General features: G+C 40.0%; 3 protein-coding genes and 2 non-coding genes across 6 annotated transcripts in view; 2 read left to right on the top strand and 3 right to left on the bottom strand.

The window, feature by feature from the left end:
• Positions 1-57: 57 nt before the first annotated feature.
• On the bottom strand, positions 58-3,095 carry LOC109855927 (NEDD8-conjugating enzyme Ubc12). Its single transcript, XM_020430649.1, has 4 exons — positions 2,769-3,095; positions 2,572-2,666; positions 2,161-2,367; positions 58-2,040 (listed from the first exon to the last, which is right to left on the bottom strand). Exons 1-4 carry the CDS (start codon positions 2,869-2,871, stop codon positions 1,900-1,902), a joined length of 546 nt encoding a protein of 181 aa, XP_020286238.1. The 5' UTR covers positions 2,872-3,095; the 3' UTR covers positions 58-1,899.
• Positions 3,096-3,355: 260 nt separating this feature from the next.
• The window catches only part of LOC109855929 (serine/threonine-protein kinase S6KL-like), a 63,369-nt gene continuing 43,564 nt past the window's right edge, over positions 3,356-23,160 (top strand). The window contains exons 1-8 of one of the 2 annotated variants that reach the window (XM_020430654.1): positions 3,356-3,502; positions 3,886-4,080; positions 4,272-4,372; positions 4,535-4,802; positions 4,896-4,980; positions 5,065-5,172; positions 5,250-5,408; positions 5,577-5,665. In XM_020430654.1, the coding sequence (XP_020286243.1) occupies positions 4,024-4,080; positions 4,272-4,372; positions 4,535-4,802; positions 4,896-4,980; positions 5,065-5,172; positions 5,250-5,408; positions 5,577-5,665 (867 nt within the window). In that variant the 5' untranslated portion in view covers positions 3,356-3,502; positions 3,886-4,023. The other variant, XM_020430653.1, reaches the window with a different exon arrangement.
• On the top strand, positions 5,794-5,865 carry Trnaw-cca. Its single transcript has one exon. It is a non-coding gene; the product is annotated as a tRNA-Trp (tRNA).
• Positions 6,125-6,198, bottom strand: Trnan-guu. The gene has a single exon. It is a non-coding gene; the product is annotated as a tRNA-Asn (tRNA).
• Positions 9,892-16,686, bottom strand: LOC109855928 (neurofilament heavy polypeptide-like). The gene is made up of 3 exons (XM_020430650.1): positions 16,371-16,686; positions 11,206-11,740; positions 9,892-11,105 (listed from the first exon to the last, which is right to left on the bottom strand). Exons 2-3 carry the CDS (start codon positions 11,731-11,733, stop codon positions 10,107-10,109), a joined length of 1,527 nt encoding a protein of 508 aa, XP_020286239.1. The 5' UTR covers positions 11,734-11,740; positions 16,371-16,686; the 3' UTR covers positions 9,892-10,106.

Here is a 23,160-nt window from a genome sequence, read left to right as displayed (position 1 = left end):
GAAAATGTAGTATATCTGTTGTATAATTGTCATTTTTTTTTTTATTTATCCAAGTCCTTTTTTTTTTTTTTTTTTTTTTTTTTTTTTGGAGTTTTTATGTAACACGCGTTTGTGAATTGGTATAACATTTTAGTCTTCTCCCACACGTCTGTTTAATCAAAGTAGTTTAGTGAAACACAACAGAAAAATTTATATGATCGCGGCAGTTTGGAATTTACAATCGTGTTGTCGTTGAAATAATATTTTATCTCGAACAAACTATATAAACTTGTTAAAAGAACTTAATTTTTATCGGGAAATATTTCGATCTCTAAGATATACATATAAAAATTAATTTCATCAAACGTTTGTATAAAAATGATTTATTTCGAAGTTTATATATTATCTCTCTTTATATATATATTTTTTTTCAATTATTGTAAATTCCAAAATGCACATAGAATCGTCAGAGGGACGTAGTACATTTATACATGTATACTACTATTGGATCATCTTGATTTACACATCAATATAAAAGTAAAGAAAAAAAGAATCGGTGGCACACATTTCGACATATTTCGTGTTGCATATATCAATTTCTTTGAACTTTTTCTCTTTATCTCTCTCTTTCTCTCTCTCTCTCTCTCTCTCTCTCTATCTTTCTCTCATCATCTTTTCTTTCATCGAGATACGATCAATTACTTCGAATAGTACTGTACAAGCGAGAGACATTTTACAAATTTTTCAACATTTCTCTAATAATTATAAAACATAACGAATTAAATTTTGTAGCATAAACAAATTTCACGATTGTATTGTAATCTCACGATTGTTAGTAGCCGCTGTAAGATTTCATTTGTACATACAATAAAGCAAGCTACGTACTCACTTCTCTTAGTATGAAATAAATTCAAATGCGTTTCACAAAAACATCAATCGTTTTTTTTTTTGCTTTTTGTGTACATAGACGAGAAGATCATATTGTCGGGATGTAAAAATGTGTAATTCTTTCTCTTTGTAAGGAATTTAAACAAAATGACTGAACTTTTGTTTTTTTTTTGTTGCGCACATAGACGAGAAGGAGATCATATTTTGTCAGGATGTAAAATGTATATATCCTTTTTTTTTGTTGAAAGAAGAATTTAAACAAAATGACTGATTTCAAGAAAAACTAGTAAGACAATGGCTCTTACTGACTTTTCTTCAAAGCAATCGTGTATTTGAAAGCCACGAAGTATTTCCTAGTTATTTTTGTTTTTTATTTATGTTTATTTTTCTCAGTTTTATAACAGCCTTATATTCCACTCTCAGTCAATACATAAGTTACGTTTTTTTTTACTTGTACATGTACTTAAATAAAGATTCAAATGATTGATAGACGCTGCGGGGTGAAAGGTTACAATGCCGACGAATAGATAGTTACACACTTTAGAAAATAAATACTTCATAAAGTACATATATATATATAAAAAAAAAGGAACAAAATGGATTTCAAAATTCAGAATCCAAAAATTTGCAAAATTCCTGGAAATATTTTGAGTGCGTTACAGTAAAAAACCACATTTGAAAACATTCTCTGACCACATTGTAACATCTATGATCTTTTGTGAAACGTCAAACTATAATTCTACAACTCCTTCAACACTGCACTTTCACTAAAAAAAAAATAATGCCACAGCCTGAACAAATATTCAGAGAAAATTTTTGCAACCAAATGACTGTTGTTTCAATATCCATGAAAACTCAATTGGATTAAGTGTGCATAGGCCTGGCGGGACATAAAGAAAGTAAAAGTGTTAATGTTACACAGGTAACAATGAAAACACCGTATGATCCTGCATCCATTCTGTACTTTAGGATCTCTTCACCTACAGTGAGTCCTTGGAAAAGCATGTACAGTATTGACGGCGAGGCACTGTATCACTTAAGACACCGTTCAAAATAATATGAACCTACATAACCACCTCTCATAGCTTTCACTACATTCTGTTCGAATACCCTTCTGTTGTTCTGTAAAACCTCAGCTGCATCTTTATTTAGTGGATCCTCAGGATTTGGTTCCTGCCATATATCATATTCATGTTAGTGTATATAAGATAAAATAGACATAAATAACTATATAAAATGCAGTTCTTTCACTGAAATATCTGCAAACAATAGAATTATTAGAACTGAACGTACTAAGAACAAATATTGAAGACCGTAGACAATAGAATTGATGGTGAGCACAGGCTTCCAGTCCTCTCTTAGGATATTGAGGCATACGTTGCCATCCAGATCAATATTTGGATGATAAACTTGCGTCTCGCATTTGACCTTAGGTGGCTCATGTGGATAATTGGGTCCAACTTTGAAACTAAACACGAATCTACCACCTCTGTAAAATCCCTGCGAAACAATCATATGTATTCCAATTTTCTGAATTGAAGCAGCAGGCCGCTTATTTCAAGTCGGAACTGACATTGCGAATGTCAACAATCACGACGTCTCTTCTCGAAAAAAAATAAAATAAAATAAAAAAAAAATAAAAGAGCTGCAAGTGTGACATTGTGACCCGACAACATATATAGACCGAATCATCGGTTCGCTCACCTCATCTGGACAGATGATCAGCTTGAAATTCAGCAAATCATCGGGATCCGGGAACTCGGTGCCGCACGTTTTTGGAAGATTGAGTTCGTTTATGTCTGAAAACAAAAAAAAAAGTACAACGGATCTGATGAGAGAGGGTGTCGGACACGTCGCCGTGGCGCGGCGCCGCGATCTCGCCGCGAATTTATATAGCGAACCTTTTGTGATTCTCAGCTGCGCCGCGGATGCCTTCTTCTGGGTACCAGCTTTCGGTGACTCGCCATCTTTTTTCGCCTGTTTCAACGAGAATAATTTGATCATAGTTGGTAGAACGCGCGCTCGCAGACGTCACGACTTGGCATACAATCGTTCGAAAGTTGTGCGGCCGCGAAACGCGGACGACGTGAATGAGTCGCGCCTAAAAACCGACAATTTTTTGACACCACAGGGGGATCAATCACTCGTGGTTTAGGTCCCGCACTCTATTCCGCACCACACTCGTCGCAACAACTGCGCTAGTATCACGTGGACGACGAGTCGCGAACACGCTGATGTCACGGTGCGAGTTGCGATAAAAACGATTCCTGCAGAAAATAGAAGATATATATATATTTCGCGAAAATTTTCGTTATTATCGATTGCGCGTCAGCAAATTCTTCAAACCTTTATTAGTCTGCCGTTCTCGAAAAACTTTCCCGATCCGACAGGTGGCGCTCGCAGTGGCGTCGCCACACAAGTCAAGTGATGACGTCATTCACACGTTTGAATTCCGACGGTTCTAAAAAAAAATTCAAATTGCGTGTTATTTTGTTCGTGCGCGGAATACGCAACGCCGCGTTGTTTTAGTTTTTTTGTCGTAAATATTTCCGCGAGATTTTTCAATTTATCTTTTTATGACTGTTAAAACGAGATAACGTTTTTGTTCTCGAGAGTTTTGCGACTTTGTGATTTGGTTGGCAATTTTAAATAAAATATTTAATTTTGTTTCTCGAAACTGTTTTACTTGCCGCGCACGATTACGTCAATTTGAATTGCGATTAACTTCATTGAGTTAAATCGCCGTGTCACAAAGATCTTTTGTTGCTTTTTCGAGACGTATCGTGTGTTAAGTTAGTTAATTTATCATTAGCGTATATAGTAACGCGCGATACGTCGCTTATAATACGTTCACATTTTTCTGGTGGTTTTTAAATTTCTGTAAGATAATTTACGAAAGGGGAGTTTCTTATCATAGTCAAGAAATGCGCGAAAAATGGCACATTTATGTGTATACATAATAAAATGAGCAATATATTATGCAAACGCATTGTGCGCGTGGTAACGTTATTTGAACAGAAAATGATCCGTGAACTTCGCATGACTTTGACAGCAGAATGACATTTCGAAAGGCGGTGCTTTCGAATTATCGCTCGTTGTTATCAACACTCGCTCGTCGTTTGAGAAACTCGACGATCAGTTGAAACACGTTTTTGGATGGGCAATTTACACACGAAAAGAAATTATCGCAATCATCAGAAGTATGACAGCCAGGTACGTATCATCTGTTTGTACGTTTCTAACCTCATCCAACAATATGTTTACACATGTTGCAATTAGTAAAAATTATTTATTCTTGTTGGATTTTCTTCATTTTTTTCCATTGTAAATGTTTTGTAATCAAAATGTATCTATGTTGTGCGATCAATATTGTATTAACAAAATAATTTTTTATTAATTTACAGTACAGCCTCAGCGACTTGCTCAGCAGAAGCTGCATTACAACAGCACAGCAGTCTTCTAGTGAAACACAGCAAAGATTGTGGTCCCGTGCTTCTCACAAAAAGTAACAAAACTTAACTTTTATTCAGTAATTCTATTTTGTTTGCGTAATTAAAATATACTATTACCTAGAATAAATAGTCTTTAATGTTGTACAGAATTTTAGATATTTTATTTTCATCAATTTTAAGTACATCTTAAGTACCTTATTTTCATCAATTTTTAGTTGGAGCAAAAGTGCAACACAAGACATTCATGGGTCATCCAAAACATTATGGCCAGTTCCACGTTTCCAGTCAATGTTTCTACCCGAGTTTCCGTTTAAGGAGCCACCTCTGAAAACAGGATACATGTTTTTGGATGTGATAGCTAAAGGAGCTTATGGAAAAGTATACAAAATACAAAAGCAGGATACCAGTCAACTTTTTGCACTGAAAGTCATTAGAAAAGCTGTGATTGTGGCGGAAAATGCTGTAATGCAAGCTAAACAGGAGGTACAAACAAACATTTAGGCATTTATCTTGATAAGAACAAAATGTTAATTTAACAAAATTATAGCGAAGAGAAACGTGATATTTTATGTTCAGGTAGCAATACAGAGAATGGTTGGACATCATCCTTTCATAGTAAACTCCATTCACAGATGGCAAGGCAGGAAGACATTGTACATATGTAGGTGTTATTACTGCAAAACATTAAATTTTGCCATTAAAATTTTCTAAGCGCATTAACGGATGAAAATTAACAATATTGCAGTGATGGATTATATTCCTGGAGGAGAATTATTTTCACTAGTCGACAAGTATGGTTGTTTACCTGAAGAAGTAGTTAGAATATATGTGGCAGAAATTGCCTTAGCTATAGGTAAAAGAGTCATTTTAACAATTTATTTAAAATGTAAGAAACTTGATGTTTGTTACTTTTAATGTGGTTGTGTTTAGATTTTCTACACCACGCTGGTATAGTGCACAGAGATTTGAAGACAACAAATGTTCTTCTGGACGCAAAAGGTCATGCTGTGTTAATTGATTTTGGTTTAGCTAAATGGTTAAACTTCTCGGAAAGAACAAACACAATATGTGGAACACGTCAGTATATGGGTAAGAAAATAGAACAATGTCACGTGTTGTTGCTTATGTAATTTGCTTATGAAATAGATCGTTAAAATAAATTATGTTACAACAAATAATGTAAATTTGAAATACTGTGTTATTTTTATCTGTGTGTTTTTTTTTTTAATATTTATGGGAGTTCTTATTGTTTTTCAGCACCTGAGATTTTAAGAAAGGAATATTACAGACACGAGGTTGATTGGTGGTCATTAGGCGTTTTGGCGTGCTTCTTACTCACAAATGAGGTATGTGACAGATTTTAAATCTAAAATGCACATTCTTTGCGCGACAATACTCAACATTTGTGTCTCAATATGTCATTTCAATTAAATGTCTGAGCATATGAGTGTATTAGAAGTTTCTTCCATCATATGACTCCGTGGCGCAACGGTAGCGCGTCTGACTCCAGATCAGAAGGTTGCGTGTTCAAATCACGTCGGGGTCACGTTCTCTTTTTTTTTTTTTTTTTTTTGTATCAATAGTTACACAACAGATATTAATTAATTTAGCAATTATTATTTATTACATTTACTATTTTTGTATGTATTTAAATGATTGATTAATTATCCAAAAATTAAACATGATCACAAAATAATTTACCGTTGTTATTTACATGTTAAAAAATTTAAAAATAATTTTTAATATTAATGTCAATTACTGTACGCTATGTAAGTAATATTGTCCAAATAAAAAAAAAAAAATAACGCCCCCGGGTGGGCTCGAACCACCAACCTTTCGGTTAACAGCCGAACGCGCTAGCCGATTGCGCCACGGAGGCAACTGAGTACAATCTCTCTTGCAAACGGCTTACTGATATCTACGCTTAGTATTCAGTTTTTGTAGACATTGAATAAACTTGGAAGAAATGAAGCTTTTTGATTTAATAAAAAAATTTAAAAATTAAAAAAAAAACAAGAGATCCAGATTGATAATCTCTCTCTCTCTCTCTCTCTCTCTCTCTCTCTCTCTCTCTCTCTCTCTCTCTCATTCTATATTTAAATCGCATTTTGTCATAAAAATNTCTCTCTCTCTCTCTCTCTCTCTCTCTCTCTCTCTCTCTCTCTCTCTCTCTCTGATTCTATATTTAAATCGCATTTTGTCATAAAAATTTATGTTTAACCTCGATAATTTATTATAATTTATTAATATATTTTATTAATATATTTTACTTATAGTATACTTTATTAATATATTTTAATACGGCCCAAACTCTTTGCAACAAAAAATAACGTTCAAATTTTTATATTCAAAGTTTTGCTCTAACGCTGATAAAATTGCGCACGTACGTTTTCTACTAATATTCATTTAATCCTGATTTATTCATAAATCCATTGCGAAGAGACTCAGCTACACGTATATATATATATATATATACATGTACGTAACGTTAGATATGCGTGGAGAGATTGATACAATAAAGAAAAACAATATCTCACAGAGTTTGCACATTGCAAAACTTTATCCCTCTCGCGCGCCTTGACATTTCACTGGGTACGCTCACCTTATGGCATCGCCATTGTTTACACCTACTTACCTGGTGGTGATCGTCGCGCAAACAGAACCGATCGCTCGCCCTTTTGACGAATCGATGCATCACCGCGACGCATCACGGAGAAATGTCGGCGTGCGACATTCGCGAGCAATTGCGAGACTCGGGGTCTTGTGCAAGTGCATTTTTTCACGAATGGTCGATTTGTTGTTGCGGTTGAATGAGCATAGAAAATAGAGAAAGTAGTATTGGCTGCTGCGCGCCATTGTAAATCCGCGAATTGAGACTCGTTCCTTGACGATCCGTTAACAACGGACCTTTAAGTTTTACCGCACTCTCTCTTACGAGTGTCTATACGAATAATTCCTCGGTTTACAGAGAGACGATTAGGGGACACGCTTTAAACTATATTTTCAACAGATAAAAAAAAGATGATATAAAATTATCTGCGAAATATTTCTTCCTGTTTGTTTTAATTGTTTGTCTTTATTTATTATATTATATCATTTTTATTTATTATATCATTTATTATATCATATATTTTTCATATTTATTCCGAAGACCAAAGATTTTATCGTTTGTTTTTGCCGCTGGGGAAGAGTATTCTCCAACTTCGAATATATGTCTCTCCAACTTCTCTCAAAAAAAATGATATATATTTAAAAATTATATGTAAAAATTATAATATTCGAAACAAAACTGAAGGACACCATGAGCATTTATTTTATACAAGACACACAAATCTCTCTGATAGATATTGCATGATATAAAATCTTGAATCTTCTCAATTCCGTAACGTATACGTCGATAATCCGCGGATGCGGACGATGGTGGTTTAACGGAGTAAACGAACTCGTCGATATTTTTTTTTTTTTTTTAATGTGATTAAAAAAAAACGTTCCGCCGTTGTTATTAATACGAGCAATATATTAACGTCTTTGTTTAAACGCTCCTTTCGGTCTCAATTCAACTTAGAATTCTCGAAATCCTCTTGATGAGCACGTAGTTACATTTTGCGGCTACATTTAGGCTTTTCGATCGAAAAATCTGCGTTATTTATTTATTTTTTCAGCAAATTCAATCTTCAAAGAAACGTTCCGCGATCGTGAGATATCTCGAAATGTCGCGAGGACGCGTTTATTGAATCTTGTTGCGCGCGTAAACGGTTTGTGAACACACTGCGAAGGGGGGGGGTGAGGGGAAGTCACACAGAGAAGCTAAAAGGGAAATTATATCGCTCGCTGTCAATCCGCTGTCATCGGTGTTGTCTCGCTCGTTGTGCCTTGTTACTTCGCATTAGAACAGCGCGAAGATGTTTATCGGCTGACGGAAGTAGCCGATTATCGTATATATCTGACCACACAGCGCGGTGTGTATGATATTAGTTGTTTGAAAACGCGCAAGTGTCACTTGGAGCGTGTGACTCACCCAACGTTATCTTGTTACGCTTTTGCGACGTTGAGGTTTGTGCGATTGACAAAAAAAAAAAAAAAAACATGACGTTTGTTGTTCGTCTTGCGAGCTTGGCGCAACTTTCGCGCGACGATTATCGGCGAAACAATTCTCGATGTGCGATCACCAAAGATGTATTTTTGCCATTTTCTCTTATACCTATCTGCTCTTTTTCGAAGTAATCACATATCGTTCGTCGATGTATACACACACAAAGCTCAGTTCGCATAAAAAAAACATAGTTTTTATCCGGTTTGGATTTATTTAGCAAAAAATTTCTTTGCACGCGTATTTGTTGAATGAGCAAAGAGAATTATCCGAGTGTTCCAAAGAAGAACATCCATAGTGTATTGTATTCTCAACTTCTCGAATATGTCTCTCCAACTTCTCTCAAAAATGATATATATATATATGTATATTTAAAAATTATATGTAAAAATTATAATATTCGAACAAAACTGAAGGACACCATGAGCATTTTATTTTATACAAGACACACAAATCTCTCTGATAGATATTGCATAATATAGAATCATGAATCTTCTCAATTCCAACGCAACGTTTACACGCCGATAATCCGTGGATGCGGACGATGGTGGTTCAAACGGAGTAAACGAAGTCGTCGATATTTGTTTTTTTTTTTTTTTTTTGTTTTTTTTTGTTTTTTCACAGTAATAATAATAATTATTATTATAACGATGTGTGATGATAGCAATAATACAAATAATAATATTAATAATAATAGTGGTACTGGTACTAAATCGTAATAATAATAATAATAATAATAATATTAAAATAATAATAAATGACACATGTATCTCTAAAAAGAAGACAGAGTCGAGCTACTTATTTGTATAGTTTTATCGGAATGGAATTGTGGTGTTGTGCAGTGGTGCGTGTCATTCAAATGGGACGTTGGAGGTGGTTGTTGTGGTAAGGGTGAGGGGGGAGGGATGGGAATTTCATAAAAAGGGCGGGATGAGAGATAAAATCGATCGTAAAGGCCTTGGAGTTCGTCCCCGCGGATAAATCGCGATATCCGCCGGGACGAACGGAAACGCCGCCTCGGAACCCCCGTGAAGGGGTTGCGAGTCGCGTCCCGTGAGAGATTGCCCGTGTGTTTTCCGTCTCCCGTTTATAAAAAAAAGGGAAAGGAATTCGCGAGCGCGCGATCGTCGCGATATCGAAGAAGAGTTACATCGATAAGGATATCGTTTCGCGCTCGACATTCGCGGTAACACACGCGGCCATCCCGGCCGCCGCGAAGATGCGCCATCGAGATCGTGGTGCGCCGTGAAAATCGGACAAGCCCCATCGCGAAAAAAAAAAAAGATCGATCGGGTCGATGGGGTCGCTCTTTTCTCTTGCGCGCTCTCTTTTTTTCTCTCTCTCTCCCTCTCGTTCTCTCATTCACACTGTGCGGTAAAAATTTTACACACTTTCTGTTCTGATTCGTCGTTTACGCTTCTTATTCTGACGATTCGCATTCTCGCTATCACACACACATTCACGCATTCTCTCTCTCTCTTGTTTTTTTTTTTTTTTTTTTTTTTTGCTCCTATCGTTTCGCGACAAATTCGTGCACGTGTCCTTCGTTTAGACCGGTGCCCGAGCTCGTCCCGATCCCTGAGAGAAGCAGTTCTTCTCTTTCTCCTTCTCTTCTTCTTCTTCTTCTCCTCTTCCTCCTCGAGATGGTGCTGCTGCTACCGCGCTGAGGTTACTCGTCGATCGAGCCCGTCCGAGATTTATTGCTCGGGCTTCGGGAGCAGCTCCGGCTTGGCTCCCTCGGGTGCCTTGGCGTCCTTCTGCTGCTCCTCGGACTTGTCTTCCTCGCTGCTCTTGGACTCCTTGGACTCCTCCTTGCTGTCCTCGGAGGTCTTTTCTTCAGAGGAGTCGTTGGAACGCTCCTTCAGATCTTTGGCGGCTTCTTGCGGCTGCTGCTGCTGCTGTTGTTGTTGTTGCTGAGGCTCGTTCGGCTGCGATTCTTCAGCGGCCGGAAGCGGCTCCGACTTGGCTTGCGGTTGTTCGACCGTCTCCGCCGTGTCCCGCTTGATCTGACTTGACTCCTGAGCCTGCTGCTGCTGTTCTTGTTCCTTAGCTGCTTCCGCGGGCTGTTGGATTGCAGCCTCGGCGCTCTTCGCTTCCTTCTCAGCTGCTTCAGCCACCTTTTCCTCGCTCTTGGCGGCCTGCTGATCTCCGGATATTACAACCTGTTGCTCGGCAGGCGCCGTTTCAAGCTGCTCGCTCTTCTCGATCTTCTCGCTCTTCTCAGCGGGCTTCGGCTCTTCCGCTGGCTTTGCGGCTTCCGCTGCGGGCTGTTCAGCGGCGGGAGCGGATTTTTCTAACGGTTGAACCGGTTCTTGAGCGGCAGGAGCGGCGGGAGCGGCAACAGGGGAATCAGCCGCTTCCTCAGCCTCGCGGGTTACGCGGTCGGGTTTTTCCTCGGCGGTTTTGGCGTGCGCGGGCGAGTGAACAGGTTCCTTGAGCTGCTCAACTGGTTCGCTCTTTTGCTTCTGATGACTCTTCGCGGCAGGAAAGGCAACTGGTGGTCCCGAAATTGCTCCCTCGGCTAGCTCGGCTACTCGCTTCTTCAGATGAATTGAGTGCGACTCTTCCAACTTCTTTTCCTCTTTCGGCTCCTCCTTGGCGACCTCGGCGGCGTCATCGGCGCGCTTCTCGATCGGCGCAACTTTCTCCGCTTCCGCTGGTTCCGCGCTCTTACCTTCGGCGACTACCGGTTCCTCCTGAAAGACGGGTTGGTGAAAAATGAGATCAAGATTATAATCTCGAAAAAACGTCTACTCGCGCTCAGAGATCGATTTATCGCCAAAACAAGAAACTCACCGCTTTCTTCTCAGCTGGAGCCGCGGCAGGTTGCTCCTGCGGCGCGGCTTGGACCGATTCCTTTGCCTCGCTGGCCGCCTCCTTCAGAGGTTCTTCCTGCTTCTTCTCACTCTCGGTTGTAGCCAAGACTTTCGGATCTTCTTTTCCCTCGAGACTCTCCTCGGAGGATTTTGCCTGCGCTTGAGGTTCTTCAGCCGGTTTTGGTTTTGGCTCTTCTTTCTTTGCTTCAACCGACTGTGTTTCCTCGCTCGACTCGCTGCTCCTCACAGCAGGCGCTTGCTGAGCACCGGATTGTTGTTCGGCGGGCTGCGGCGCCGGTTGGCTAGCCGCGGCTTCCGCGGGCGCGTTGCTCTGCGCGGCTTCCGAATTGGTCGTCTCGGCCGCCTTCAGAGCCTCCGTTTCGGTTTTCTCAACGAGGGGCACAACCGACAGCGACTCCTGCTCCTCGTGATGATCGGCCACCGGCATGGTGATGACCGTCTTCACCCCCAAGATGCATATCATTGCCACAGCAAATTTTATCATCATGATTTATCTGCAAGAACACATCGAATTTTTCAAAAATCAATTTGTGTCGCGATTATAATTATCGCAAAAAACAAAATCAACGATTCGAAAAGGAGAAAAGATAGGGGGGGGACCTCTCGATCGTTAAAGTTTTTTCAATTCTGAAAATTGATACGCGTCGCGACATTGTGAAATCTAAGTAAGATTCTGTTGAACAAATCTTCCGCGGAATAATATTTTCCGCCGACTTTCCAATCAACATCGAGACACATTTCTTGCGATATTAAATTTGTCGAATCGTTTTTCTTGGTGGCACTTTATAAACGTTGACAATTTAATGTTGAAATTCATTGCGAGCGCAACGACAGCTTCTTATCACAAATGACCAAGCGAGCTTCCCCTGCGTGGTAAAAATTCGCCTCTTCACGCCGAGAAGACATTGAGACGCGCAATCTTCCAGTTAGCGTGAACGGACGTGAGGACGAGCAAAGTCGTGACAGAGCTCGGCATGAATGGCCGGGGAACGAACGTGTGTGTATGAATGGACCCGATCGTAGAGAGATCGCGAGACGAAAGGACGACAACTGTAATTGCTGTAATGGGGGAGCCAAGAGCCGAGGGGAGAGGTCGCGGCTCTGGGTGCCGATGGACGCACCGCGAGGGAATCGGCAGGAAGGAGAGGGACGGGTGACATTGAACCGAATGCATCTAATAAGGCGAACGTTATGGAACTAATGACAGGATGCGTGTCCCGCGTGCTTGTTACGCGCGCGCGTACGGTTCTCTCTCGCTCTCTCTCTCTGTCTCTCTCTCTCTCTTTCTCCTTATTTTCGTATTTTATTCTTTTTTCGAAATTTTATTTTATTATCATTTCTTCTTTTTTTTAGTAACTTTATTCTGATATTAATGATTGTTAATTGTTTAATTATCTTTGTGACTTTTTTTGTTATGTTTTTGCGCTTGAGGGGATCTCTTATTCCGAAGCGCTTAATAAATGACGCTTTCTCTATCTCTCTTTCTCTCTCTCGTCACAAAATATCTTTTTTATTGTACGAAACATGTAAGAGTGGAACTTCGCTTTCTTGAGATGAAAATATTTCTACGAAGAAAACTGTCAAGTAAATAACGACGGTTTGTACATAAATTTGTATTTAAAATGAAAATCTTCTCAAGAGAGATTTGTTTAAATTTAGATCAACATTTACTCTCACGAAACGTTGACTTCGCGTATGATGAAGTTTACACGTGTACGCGGATTTAGATTCATAATCATACTTCATTATGCGCGCGACAACAATTACATACGCGAGCGATCATTGCGACGCAAAATGCATCAAGCAAGCGAAACAGTAGACTATTCCGCGAGTAGGCGTGTGTACGTGAAATCGGAGACAAATGACGCGGTATTTACGCGTCGTTGTCATCGTCGTCGTCGTCGTCGGGTTGTCGCGGTTTGATCGGCGAAGTAACGCGCGGCGATTACTCGCCGCGCGACAAAAAGCACACTCACTTTTCCAGTCTATAGACTGCACGCTTCATTATCGATTTATCGATTTTTCTTTCATCAACGAACTTCTATTGATGAAAGTCATTTATTATATTGCAAAAGTTTAAAATTATTTTCTAACGAAAAATTCACGTTTGTGTTTTCTCACGAATGCGGAGGTCGCTCTTGTCGCAAGTCTCTCTCGCGGAAAAAATGTTTGCGATTGCGACAAACCGGAATGCGTCGCAAGCGGGAGAGTCGAGAGGCGAGAAGTGGCGACGAAGACGAAGGGAAGGGACGCGGAGGGACAGAGTGAACGGGCGGGACGCGGCAAAACGATTCAGTTTTTTTTACGGGGCAAACTCGCGTTTGGCAATTGCGCCAGCAACGGCCGCAAACGTTCTTGCGTTTACAAACTTGCCGAACGCGTTTTCAATAAAATTCGCCGAAACCGCATCGCGTCGTCGTCGAGATAAAAAAAAAAATGTCGATTTCTTCCTCTCTCTTTTTTTTTGTTCTTATTTACTTCTTCTCGAGAATCGCGTTGCGTTTCGCAGTAGTCTTCTGGTTTCTCTCTCCTTAATTACGAGTCCGATTTCGAATGCGCGTTAATACTTGCTTGCCGAAAGTCGCCGAGAGTCGTCTACCTTGTTTTTTGTTTCTCAATCAACAACAGTTATATTTTTAAAACTTCGCACGGTCGAATCGGCGGATCTCCGATATAAAATTCAAGTCCTCCGAAATGGAAATTTTTTATTTTTAGAATCATTGTACCGGATGCACGGCTACGGCGCGTCATCGCAATAAACTTAATTGCGTGTCAATTCAAGTACCAGATATATACTCGTCGACTTATTGTTTGCGTGCACCATGGACGTTCCGTTAATTATTTCTTACATGGCGTTACGTGAAAACGGACGCGTGTTCGTCGATGCGTGCGAGATTGTGTCGTCGTTGTCGTCGTCGTCGATAAAAAAAAAAAACAAAAAAAGTTTCGAAAAAGTAAAAAACAATAAATTCGAGAAAGATCGAAACTCCGAAGAGAAAGAGAGAGAGAGAGGACGAGGGGGAGGAGCGCGTCGCGAATATACAAAAAAAAAAAAACAAAACAAAACAAAAAACAAACAAGCGAGAAGCGGTCGGCGGCTCTTCAGGTCGATAGACGCAGGAAATGCCTGTGAAAGATGATGGACGCCGATTACCTCATCAAGATCATCAGAGATGTAATAATGGTGCTACGTTTACAAAGAAGTCGCGCGCCATCAAGCGCTCCATCGTCAATGATTACAGGCCTTCTCTCCACTCTTTCTTCTCGCGCCTTTCAAGCGCCTCTCTCGCGCGGTTCCTGATTGCGCCGGTCGTGTCTATTGAAAGAGCACGTCGTCCCGCTTGTCTAATCTCGCCGCTACGCGACGCTTCTTTTGTTCAATTTCTCGCGCGGTCGCGAGATATACTCCCCGTACTCCCCCCCCCCCCGCTTGTATAGTTTTGATTTAAAGTCCGCGCGTAAACGTCACTCTTTTTTCGGTTTAATTTATTGAACAGACAATTTGTGTTCGAACAGTTGCGTTCGACGAGTTGCGAAAGAGAAGGAAGATGGCTGCCGAGAATGGTTGGCGTCAACCTCGAGTTGACGAGTCGCGGCGCAGGTAATTCGCAGATTGATAGATTAAGCCGGTTAATTAAGGGTCGTGTGGATGCGAAATTACGCAAACGCGCGCGCGCTGTCGCTCCTTGAGAAATCCAGAAATTATATGTATATAACGACGGCGGAGGAGGAGTGTGTAACTTTTGCACGCGAGGCGCATTTCCCTCGGTTTGACCTCTTCGCGCACCGGAATTCTTTTCTTGCGGCATGCAACACTCTCGGCGGTTCCTTCGTGAATTTTAATCCTTCCTCATTAACTCTCTTCAAACCGCGCTAATGCGCAATCCGTTAAACTTGTTTTTCGTAAAAACAACGTATTTATTTTACGATGTTGATTGATAAATCTGTCAAGAATTTACATTGATTATCAATTTATTATTGTTCGACAGACAATTTCGACAAGAAAAATCAAAAAGACTTTACACAACACGAAGAGTTGAAATAAAATTAAAAAAAAAAAAAAAAAAATCTTAATTAACAATTAAATGCACAAGCGCGTGATTTTTCTTTTGATACTGGGGTCTTCGTATATCTAGAAACTCTCTTTCCTCTTTTCAAAAATTAATAAACGTTCAAAATTAACCGCAGATAAATATGATTACGTGACGAGATTGCGGTTCCCGCAATCGTCTGTGACAAACAAAGGGTGATGTTTATCGAAGCGTTTATCGCCGTCTCGTTTTATTTCGAAAAATTTCCGTCCGCCGCACCCCGGCTAATTGAACGAGCGGAATACCAACCTCTACCGACCGGCGAACAATAGCATTATCGCGCTCCACTTTCAAAACTGTCTCTATTGCCGTCGCGCGACGGAGACGACGAAGCCGCAGCGCGCGCGCGCGCGGCGACTGCGACTATGTCGCGAGTGTCGAATCCTACGCGTATTGCGAAAGAAACTGCAATTCGCTTCGCGAGAGAAAAGTCTCTCTCCCGCGCCACACGAACGTGCGGGGGCTGATATGCTGATTATTCCGAGTTCTCAACCAACCCGCGTCTTGTCGCGCGACCGCACATACATATGTCACACCGACTCGAGATTTCAATCAAAAAAAAAAAAAAAAACGAACTCGATCGACCAGTCCGCGTAACAATTTCGAATACGAAAGATTTCGTCTCGGAAAAAAATTCGACGAAATTCGACGTCAGATCGAATCGATGAGATATTTCGTTCCTCTCGTTTTTGACGGTTGACGCGATAATAAACGGACCGGCGCGTATCCTCGAGGTCGCTTACGACACAATAAATAAAGCGACGCTCGACGACGAAGAAACTCTCTGCTCCCGCGTCTCGATTGATCGACCGACCGAAAGCATATCGAAACGCGAGGCAACGGAGTCGAATAAATCCGAACGCGAACAACAAACCTTATTTTGCGCTCCTCTTTCGAAAGACCGTTTTTTTTTCTTTTCTCGCCGCGACAGAGTTTCTTCGGTCGAGGGGGGTTGCAAAACTCTCTTCTCTTTCTCTCAGCGAAAGAGAAACGCGGATTACATGGTGATGGTTGCGTTGTGTGTTGTACTCACGTCTTTTTTTCTCTCCTCCGGGGAAAAAAACTCTTGCCCAGGCGACTTGCCGGATACGGCGGCGATCTCTTCGTTCTCTTCTCTCGGCGGCGGCTCTCCCAAAGTTCTGCTCTCTCACCGGTTCGCGCGAACTGTCGATCGACGCGATTTGATCGAAGAAGAAACGAGAAAGAAACCGCGAGCAGAGGAGGGCTCTCTCTTCTCTCTGTCTTTTCTCTGTTGATTTTTTTTCGCGCGCGTGCGGACTGTACGCTCGTGTGCGAGGGACCGTTGGCGATCGGGATGAAGGTTGGGTCGTGTGTCGAGATGGAATCGCCAGGGCCCCGCTTATATACCCATTTACCCACCCGTGACCGGCGCGGACGGCCAGGATCGTGCAAGGGGGCCCCCGACCCTTCTCGTCAGATCGTGCCACCTCACGGGAGGGGCCCCTCTTTCGATCGTCTCTCTCTTCGCCCTTCTTGAAGCTTCCACCTACCTATCTTATCTCTCCTTCCTCGTCTCTCTTTATCACCTCTTCTCTCTCTCTTTCTCTTCCTCCTACACCGCGTTTCTGCTTCCTTACTCTCTCGCTTCGATCGGCTTCGGGGCCTCCGCTCGCTCGCTCGCTCGGCTCGCTCGTTCGATTCCTTCGTTCTTTTCCGCTCCGTCATCCAAAACGTCCCGAGATCTTTGAGTTCGGGAACGGATCGGGTATTGCTGACCCAGTGGGATCGCGTCTTGAACGCTTCGATGCGTGCAATCGAGAAATGATTGTTTTTTTTTTTTTTTTTTTTAATGACATTAATTGATCGGTTTTCTTTGTTGCGTGCGATTCGCTCGCAACAATTGTATGCGCGTGAGACCGAGTCGCAATTACAGGATTAATTCTATCTCTCTTGTAATTAACGCGCGAGTCATCTCGAGCAAAATCCCGGAGCCGCCCTTGTAGATTTTCTGTACGCTGAGAGAGTTTGCGTCTTTGAGAATCGTATTACAAGTTTAAACAATATTCGGAATATTTCGCGTATCTCTGTTTTTCATCTATACGTTTCTCACATATTGCCTCATTATACGCCACATTACGGCGCGTATATATATACGGAATAGTATATAAGAATTCATGAGAGAGAGATAAGTGCGCATGTTTTTAAAATAAACGCGTAGTTTAGTCATTATCTTCTGAAAACGGCAAACACACAAGAGAGAGAGACAGGGAAACGCGGAGAAAGGTTGCAATAAATTACAATCTTTGAGAAAGATCGCCGGCGCGCGATTTTCTCGTTAAGACCGAAACCTGTGCGATTATTATTGCGCTCATTATATACGACTGTTAACAGTCGTTGGAATAGCAATTTGCGTTTACACCTTCGTACCCTGCCTACCTTGAAGAACCTTGAGATATTTGCGTTCAATTAGAATTTTTCATTGTCGATCGTTTTGCGTTATTTCATTTTCTGCTAAGCGCGCAACTCGTTCTCTGCTCGACCGGCGAGTAATCGCCGTGAGGACGCACCTGTGCGGACACCTCGCATGACGTGTTTCGCGTTTGTGTTTTAAAAAGCGTTCATTTGGGACCATTCGGTTACATATCGAGCGGAAGTGCGAATGGGAGGACTGTACGCGGTCCGTGACAGAGGGTGACCCTGAATGCATTTAAAGGGATCGATCGCTTTCCCGCGATCGATCGACTCTCTGCGAACCGATGCAGAAATAATCACGACGTAACTAAAATAAATCGGAAGTGCGGAAATAATGTGTGTCTAAATTTTGCTTGATTCTTAAAATAGAAGAGATCGATTTTTTAAGTTTTACTCGCGCGAATATTTTGAAATGCACATTTTTCATACACGTAATATAACAATGTGCAATAATAGCCGTTAAAAAATCCTTTTGATTTATTAAATATTTGTGGTTTTTTGCTAAATATAACTTGGTACAATAGATAACAAAAAACAAGTGAAGTTAAAATAAAAAGCGCACGAACGCGGAGACGAAATTTAATTTATTCGCGTCCGTTTTTAGAATTCCCATTATAAAATATTTATATTTCTATTATAATATTTATGTAGTTTTACTAAATATAGTTTGGTACAATAAATAACAAAAAAACAAGTGAAGTTAAAATAAAAAGCGCACGAACGCGGAGACGAAATTTAACTTATATTCGCGTCCGTTCTTGAAATTCTTATATTTATATTTATATTTACTAAATATTTATATTCATTTTTTTACTATATATATTTTAGTACAATAAAAATAAGAAACAAAAACAAGTAAAAATTAAAAAGCGCACAAACGGACAAGAAATTTAATTTTACTCGCGTCCGTTCCTAGAATTCCCATTATAATGAAACGCTTGTGTATTATTTTGCTTGTCGCGAATATATATCGCAAACTCGATAAGCCATCAGGTGAGCCATCAGGTAAATTGTTTCATCTTCTTCGTTGCTCTTCTGTGACTCATCGTGGAACGCTCGATGAATCGCATACGCGTGCGATACACGCGTCAGTATATAGCCACTGTTACATAAACCTTCGGTTTACACATCAGTCTCTCTTCTGTGTAACAATTCCCCGACAAAAGTTGTTGATTATTTTGTCAAAATGTATCATTTGCGATCGAGAAATAATTATTTAAGCGAGACAGTTTGGATCAAACTTCGAGAAAACGAGTACAAGAATATATATATAGCACAATATATTAGTTTTGTGAAGTTTTTACATTCAGCAAACGTTGGCAGACGTTTAATAAAACGAAGAAATAATTTCGACGCGGAAAAAATGGTTATTAAAATATTCTTAAATATATTTTGTTTAATATTTTTTAATTATATTTTCTAAATATATTTTTAAATATATTTTTAAATATATTTGTTTTATTTAATCTTTGCTCGATCTTCTTAAGTTTAGGGTTACGTGATGAAGACGCGATTGATTCACATAATTGTGATTATTTAATTCACATGTAAAGATTTGATAAGTTTTTATTATTCACAACACACTAACGATAAAACGCACACTCTCTCTGTTTCTCACGTCTCTTTGGCATCTAGTTAACGATATTTCACACCGATCAGAAATGCTATATATATATATATATATATACCGACGTAATTTTTCTCTCGTTTCTGGTAAAATTATTTTTTCTATTTTATCCGTCAAACTGGAAGATCCGTTATTTCGCACGTTCGTTTATATGATAAACATGGTCGTGAATAATTAACTAATACAAAAAAGTATGTATTATTCATGACTTAATGATGTTGTAGCTTCTCTACGCGCCGAGATCAATGACCTCCCCTTAAGTTTTGTTTCGTCGCTACCTTGAGTTTAACAATACGAGGAACAAAATTGATAAGTATCCGAAACGACGCACAGGTAACGATAGAAGTGTCACATTGTTGTGGACGAAGTTTCATCTTTCAGAAAACATCAGACGATCATTATCGCACCTAGTGTTTATGGCGACAGCTCGCCAAGATAAACGCTCTCAGAGTTATTTTTGACAGTACTTTAACTATCGCAGTGCTGAAAATTTAGAGTTCGAGTTGAACTTCAAATAGCTCATCCGTCTTTATTCGACAGATATGACCCCGTGCGATTTTCATTTATTTCCGAATTTGAAAAAAAAATAGTGGAAAGAAATTTTCAACAACAAAGTCGTAAATGGCTATGTTGAAATTCGAGAAATCGTTCTCCATCTAGAGCAGTATAACTGTTCTCGATAAACGCCCGATCAAAATGTATCAAAGTTAGACGGCGACTATATTGAAAAATAAAATATAAATAAATTTCAATCCCCGATAAATTGTCGTTCACCTTTTCGAATACTTATCAATCGTCGTAGTTTTAACACTTTGTAAAAAAAAAAAAAAAAGAAATCTGAGGGAAATAAATTTGCATATTTATGGTTTATTGACGCAAAGATAATTGAAATATCTTACACACAAAGTAAAAAATGAAAAAATAAAACAAACGCTCGTATTGTGAAAACAAAAATTAAATTAGAAGGTCAAATTCGAGCACATTGAAAGGATGTTTTAATTAATCCATTAACATTGTAATGTTAATATTGTAATATTGTAATGTTAATAGATTAATTAAAACATTCTTTCAATGTGCTCGAATTTGACCTTCTAATTTAATTTTTGAAATATCTTATTTTTTTAAACAATCAGTGACAAATCGATTCCTGCGAACGGCTCTTCATGTCCCTATATTCATATATTATTAGTTTAATAAGATCTTATTTTTTTGTTTTTTAAATTACATTATCTGTGTTTTCTTCTCTCTCGAAGAAATAAATAAAAGTTATGTTACAAAGTTAGTTAAATAAATAGTTACGTGTGCTCGGAGCTATATATGTATATATAGATACATACATATATACAGTTTGTTTGAGCGGAAACAGTTTAGTTTTCTTAGAGACCGTTTCGAGGCTGAGCTAAGAATAGACTCGGCGAGTAATCTCGCAATATTCTTCAATATTATCGGTGTGTTCCTCCTCTGATGCATCATTTTGTAGCATCGCGCTCTCTTCCTGGATTCTCGGTAGTCGTTGCCGAGACGGGGAGGGAGTCTGCTTTATAACCAACGATTTTCAGCGGTTAAGTACCGTTAGAATAATGCGCGTTTATTAAATTGCGATTTGCGAAAAAAGTCGAGTCTCTTCAACTTCTTTGTATTCATTTGCTGCAACTACATACGTGTTCACGCGCGTTCGATGTGTGTCCCCGCGCGTATATACGCGCTTCTCGAAAAATAGAAACTCGAAAATTGCCGCACTCTTCTTCGCTCTTCGGCGTTAAGTAATTCTCAGCTTGCAAATGCTGGCTGAAAGGAGAATTATGATAACCTAATAATAGCATTGAGAAATTACATACGTTTGAAACACGGAAAAAAAAAAAAAAATAAATAAGATGTAGATGTACTTCTTCGAAACGTGTCTTGTGTTCGGTTGCGGGATTGCATGAAAGAAGATCGTAATCGTAGATAAGCCAGTAGTCCCGGTTACGATTCTGTGGTATAATTATCGCAATGGCGATGATTACGCCATATAATCGCAGCTCTCCGAGAAACAGTGTGCGATGTTTTTATATTAGTTTTTTTTTGTAATGTCCTAGGCGCCGTTTCAACGCGCGTTGCCTGTTTAACGACATTAATTATGGCGGCGGCGGCGGCGTCGTCGTCGTCGTGTCACGTCTCGCAAATTTTGTACATTAATTCCGGCAAGTGTATCTTTAACATAAGCATCTCCGAAGGACAACGACGACGACGACGACGATGACGACGATGACAACAACAATTCCCGTAAGCCGCGAGACTTTGCGAACGAATAATGTATTAAAATTAATTATTGAATCGGGACAAGGATACGAGAAACGTGTGAGAACAAAATGGCTATTTATAATTGTCGAATCGCTCTCCGAAGAAAGTCGAATGGAATATTTCTCTATATCCTTCGCGAATTTTCTATTTCTATTTCTGCAGTCTATATACAGTCTATATAGACCGTTCTATGATCACAATGTAATGAATATGTAATAGACAATTTTTTTTTTATACAATGTAGATAAAAAATTGTTGTTTGCTGATCGATATCACCGCGACAGCTTTCGCTGCAATTAGTGGCATTTATTTCGACAGCTAACACACATTTTAAAGAATAATCTGATATACAGATAATTGCTTTTTTCCGTCCCGCTGTCCCGGTTCGTGCCCGACGCGCAATGTCGATTGGTTTCGAACGCGAATTTTCACAGTCCGTCACGCGCATCAAGGTTTTTTTTTTCACGTCTCTCAACGTGCGCGTGAAATTCGAAACTTCTATCGCTACATTGTAGAGGAGGAAAGCGAGACACGCGCGAGACAGAATTTTGCGGTGCGAGACACACACACGCCGCGGACGTGCGGAGACAGAATTTCGCGAAAAAAAAACGACGCGACGTTACGAACTTTTGAATCTTCGTTAAACAAATTGTCGATCGTCGTCGTTTCGTGGTTTTCTCGAACGAAAAAAAATTCGCGAAGGATCTTGCGTTTAAACAAAATCGCGCTCAGGAAATCGGATAGATAAATGTTTTTTTTTTTTTTTTTTTTTTCAGAGAGACCGATCCAGTTACGGCGACGTTAACAATCGACTCGTTAAATAATCGGACGGTGAATCACGAACCGCTAATGCGAGTTTTAGCAATATCTCTCGGCGTGCGAGGTGCGCCAAGGACGTTGTTAAACCGCGAACGAATGACGCGTTCGGTTTATATTATAGATTTTATACAACCCGCATGTGAAACGATAGCACGTGCGTGTGTGTGTGTGTGCGTACCGCTACTGCGCTGCAAGTGATATTGGCACGGAGGATGTGATAGCGTGACACTTGTCGTCACGCTCAAATCCAAGAATGCGCGATACGTCGCGTACGACGTGAAAAAAAAAAAGATTACAAGCGACACCCTGTATCGGTGAATTTTGTTTTGTTTTCTCGATACGCGCGTTGATCTTTAATTTTGTTTTATTTTATATAATACGCGCCGCGATGTACACGTTGTCGTACACTTGTTACGCGTCAATAAAGATATTATTATCTCAAATTTTATTACTCGATTTATCTCGTTTAGCTAATAAACCACAGCACGGTTGCAAGAAGCGAAGCTTCTCCTTCAGCTCGCGCTCGCATATCCCGCATTTTTTCCGAGTCCAATTGGAGGAGGACTTTTGTTTTTTTTTTCTCTTTCGTTTTTTTTTTTTTTTTTTTTTTTTTATGCAATCGATAACCGACTGACATCCGTGTGTGACGCTTGAATGACTT

Source organism: Pseudomyrmex gracilis, unplaced genomic scaffold (assembly GCF_002006095.1).
Source record: "Pseudomyrmex gracilis isolate BER0280 unplaced genomic scaffold, ASM200609v1 scaffold_102, whole genome shotgun sequence".
In the NCBI taxonomy this organism is placed as follows: domain Eukaryota; kingdom Metazoa; phylum Arthropoda; class Insecta; order Hymenoptera; family Formicidae; genus Pseudomyrmex; species Pseudomyrmex gracilis.
The sequence above is the reverse complement of the archived record's forward strand: the minus strand, read 5'-3'. Positions and strand labels throughout refer to the sequence as shown.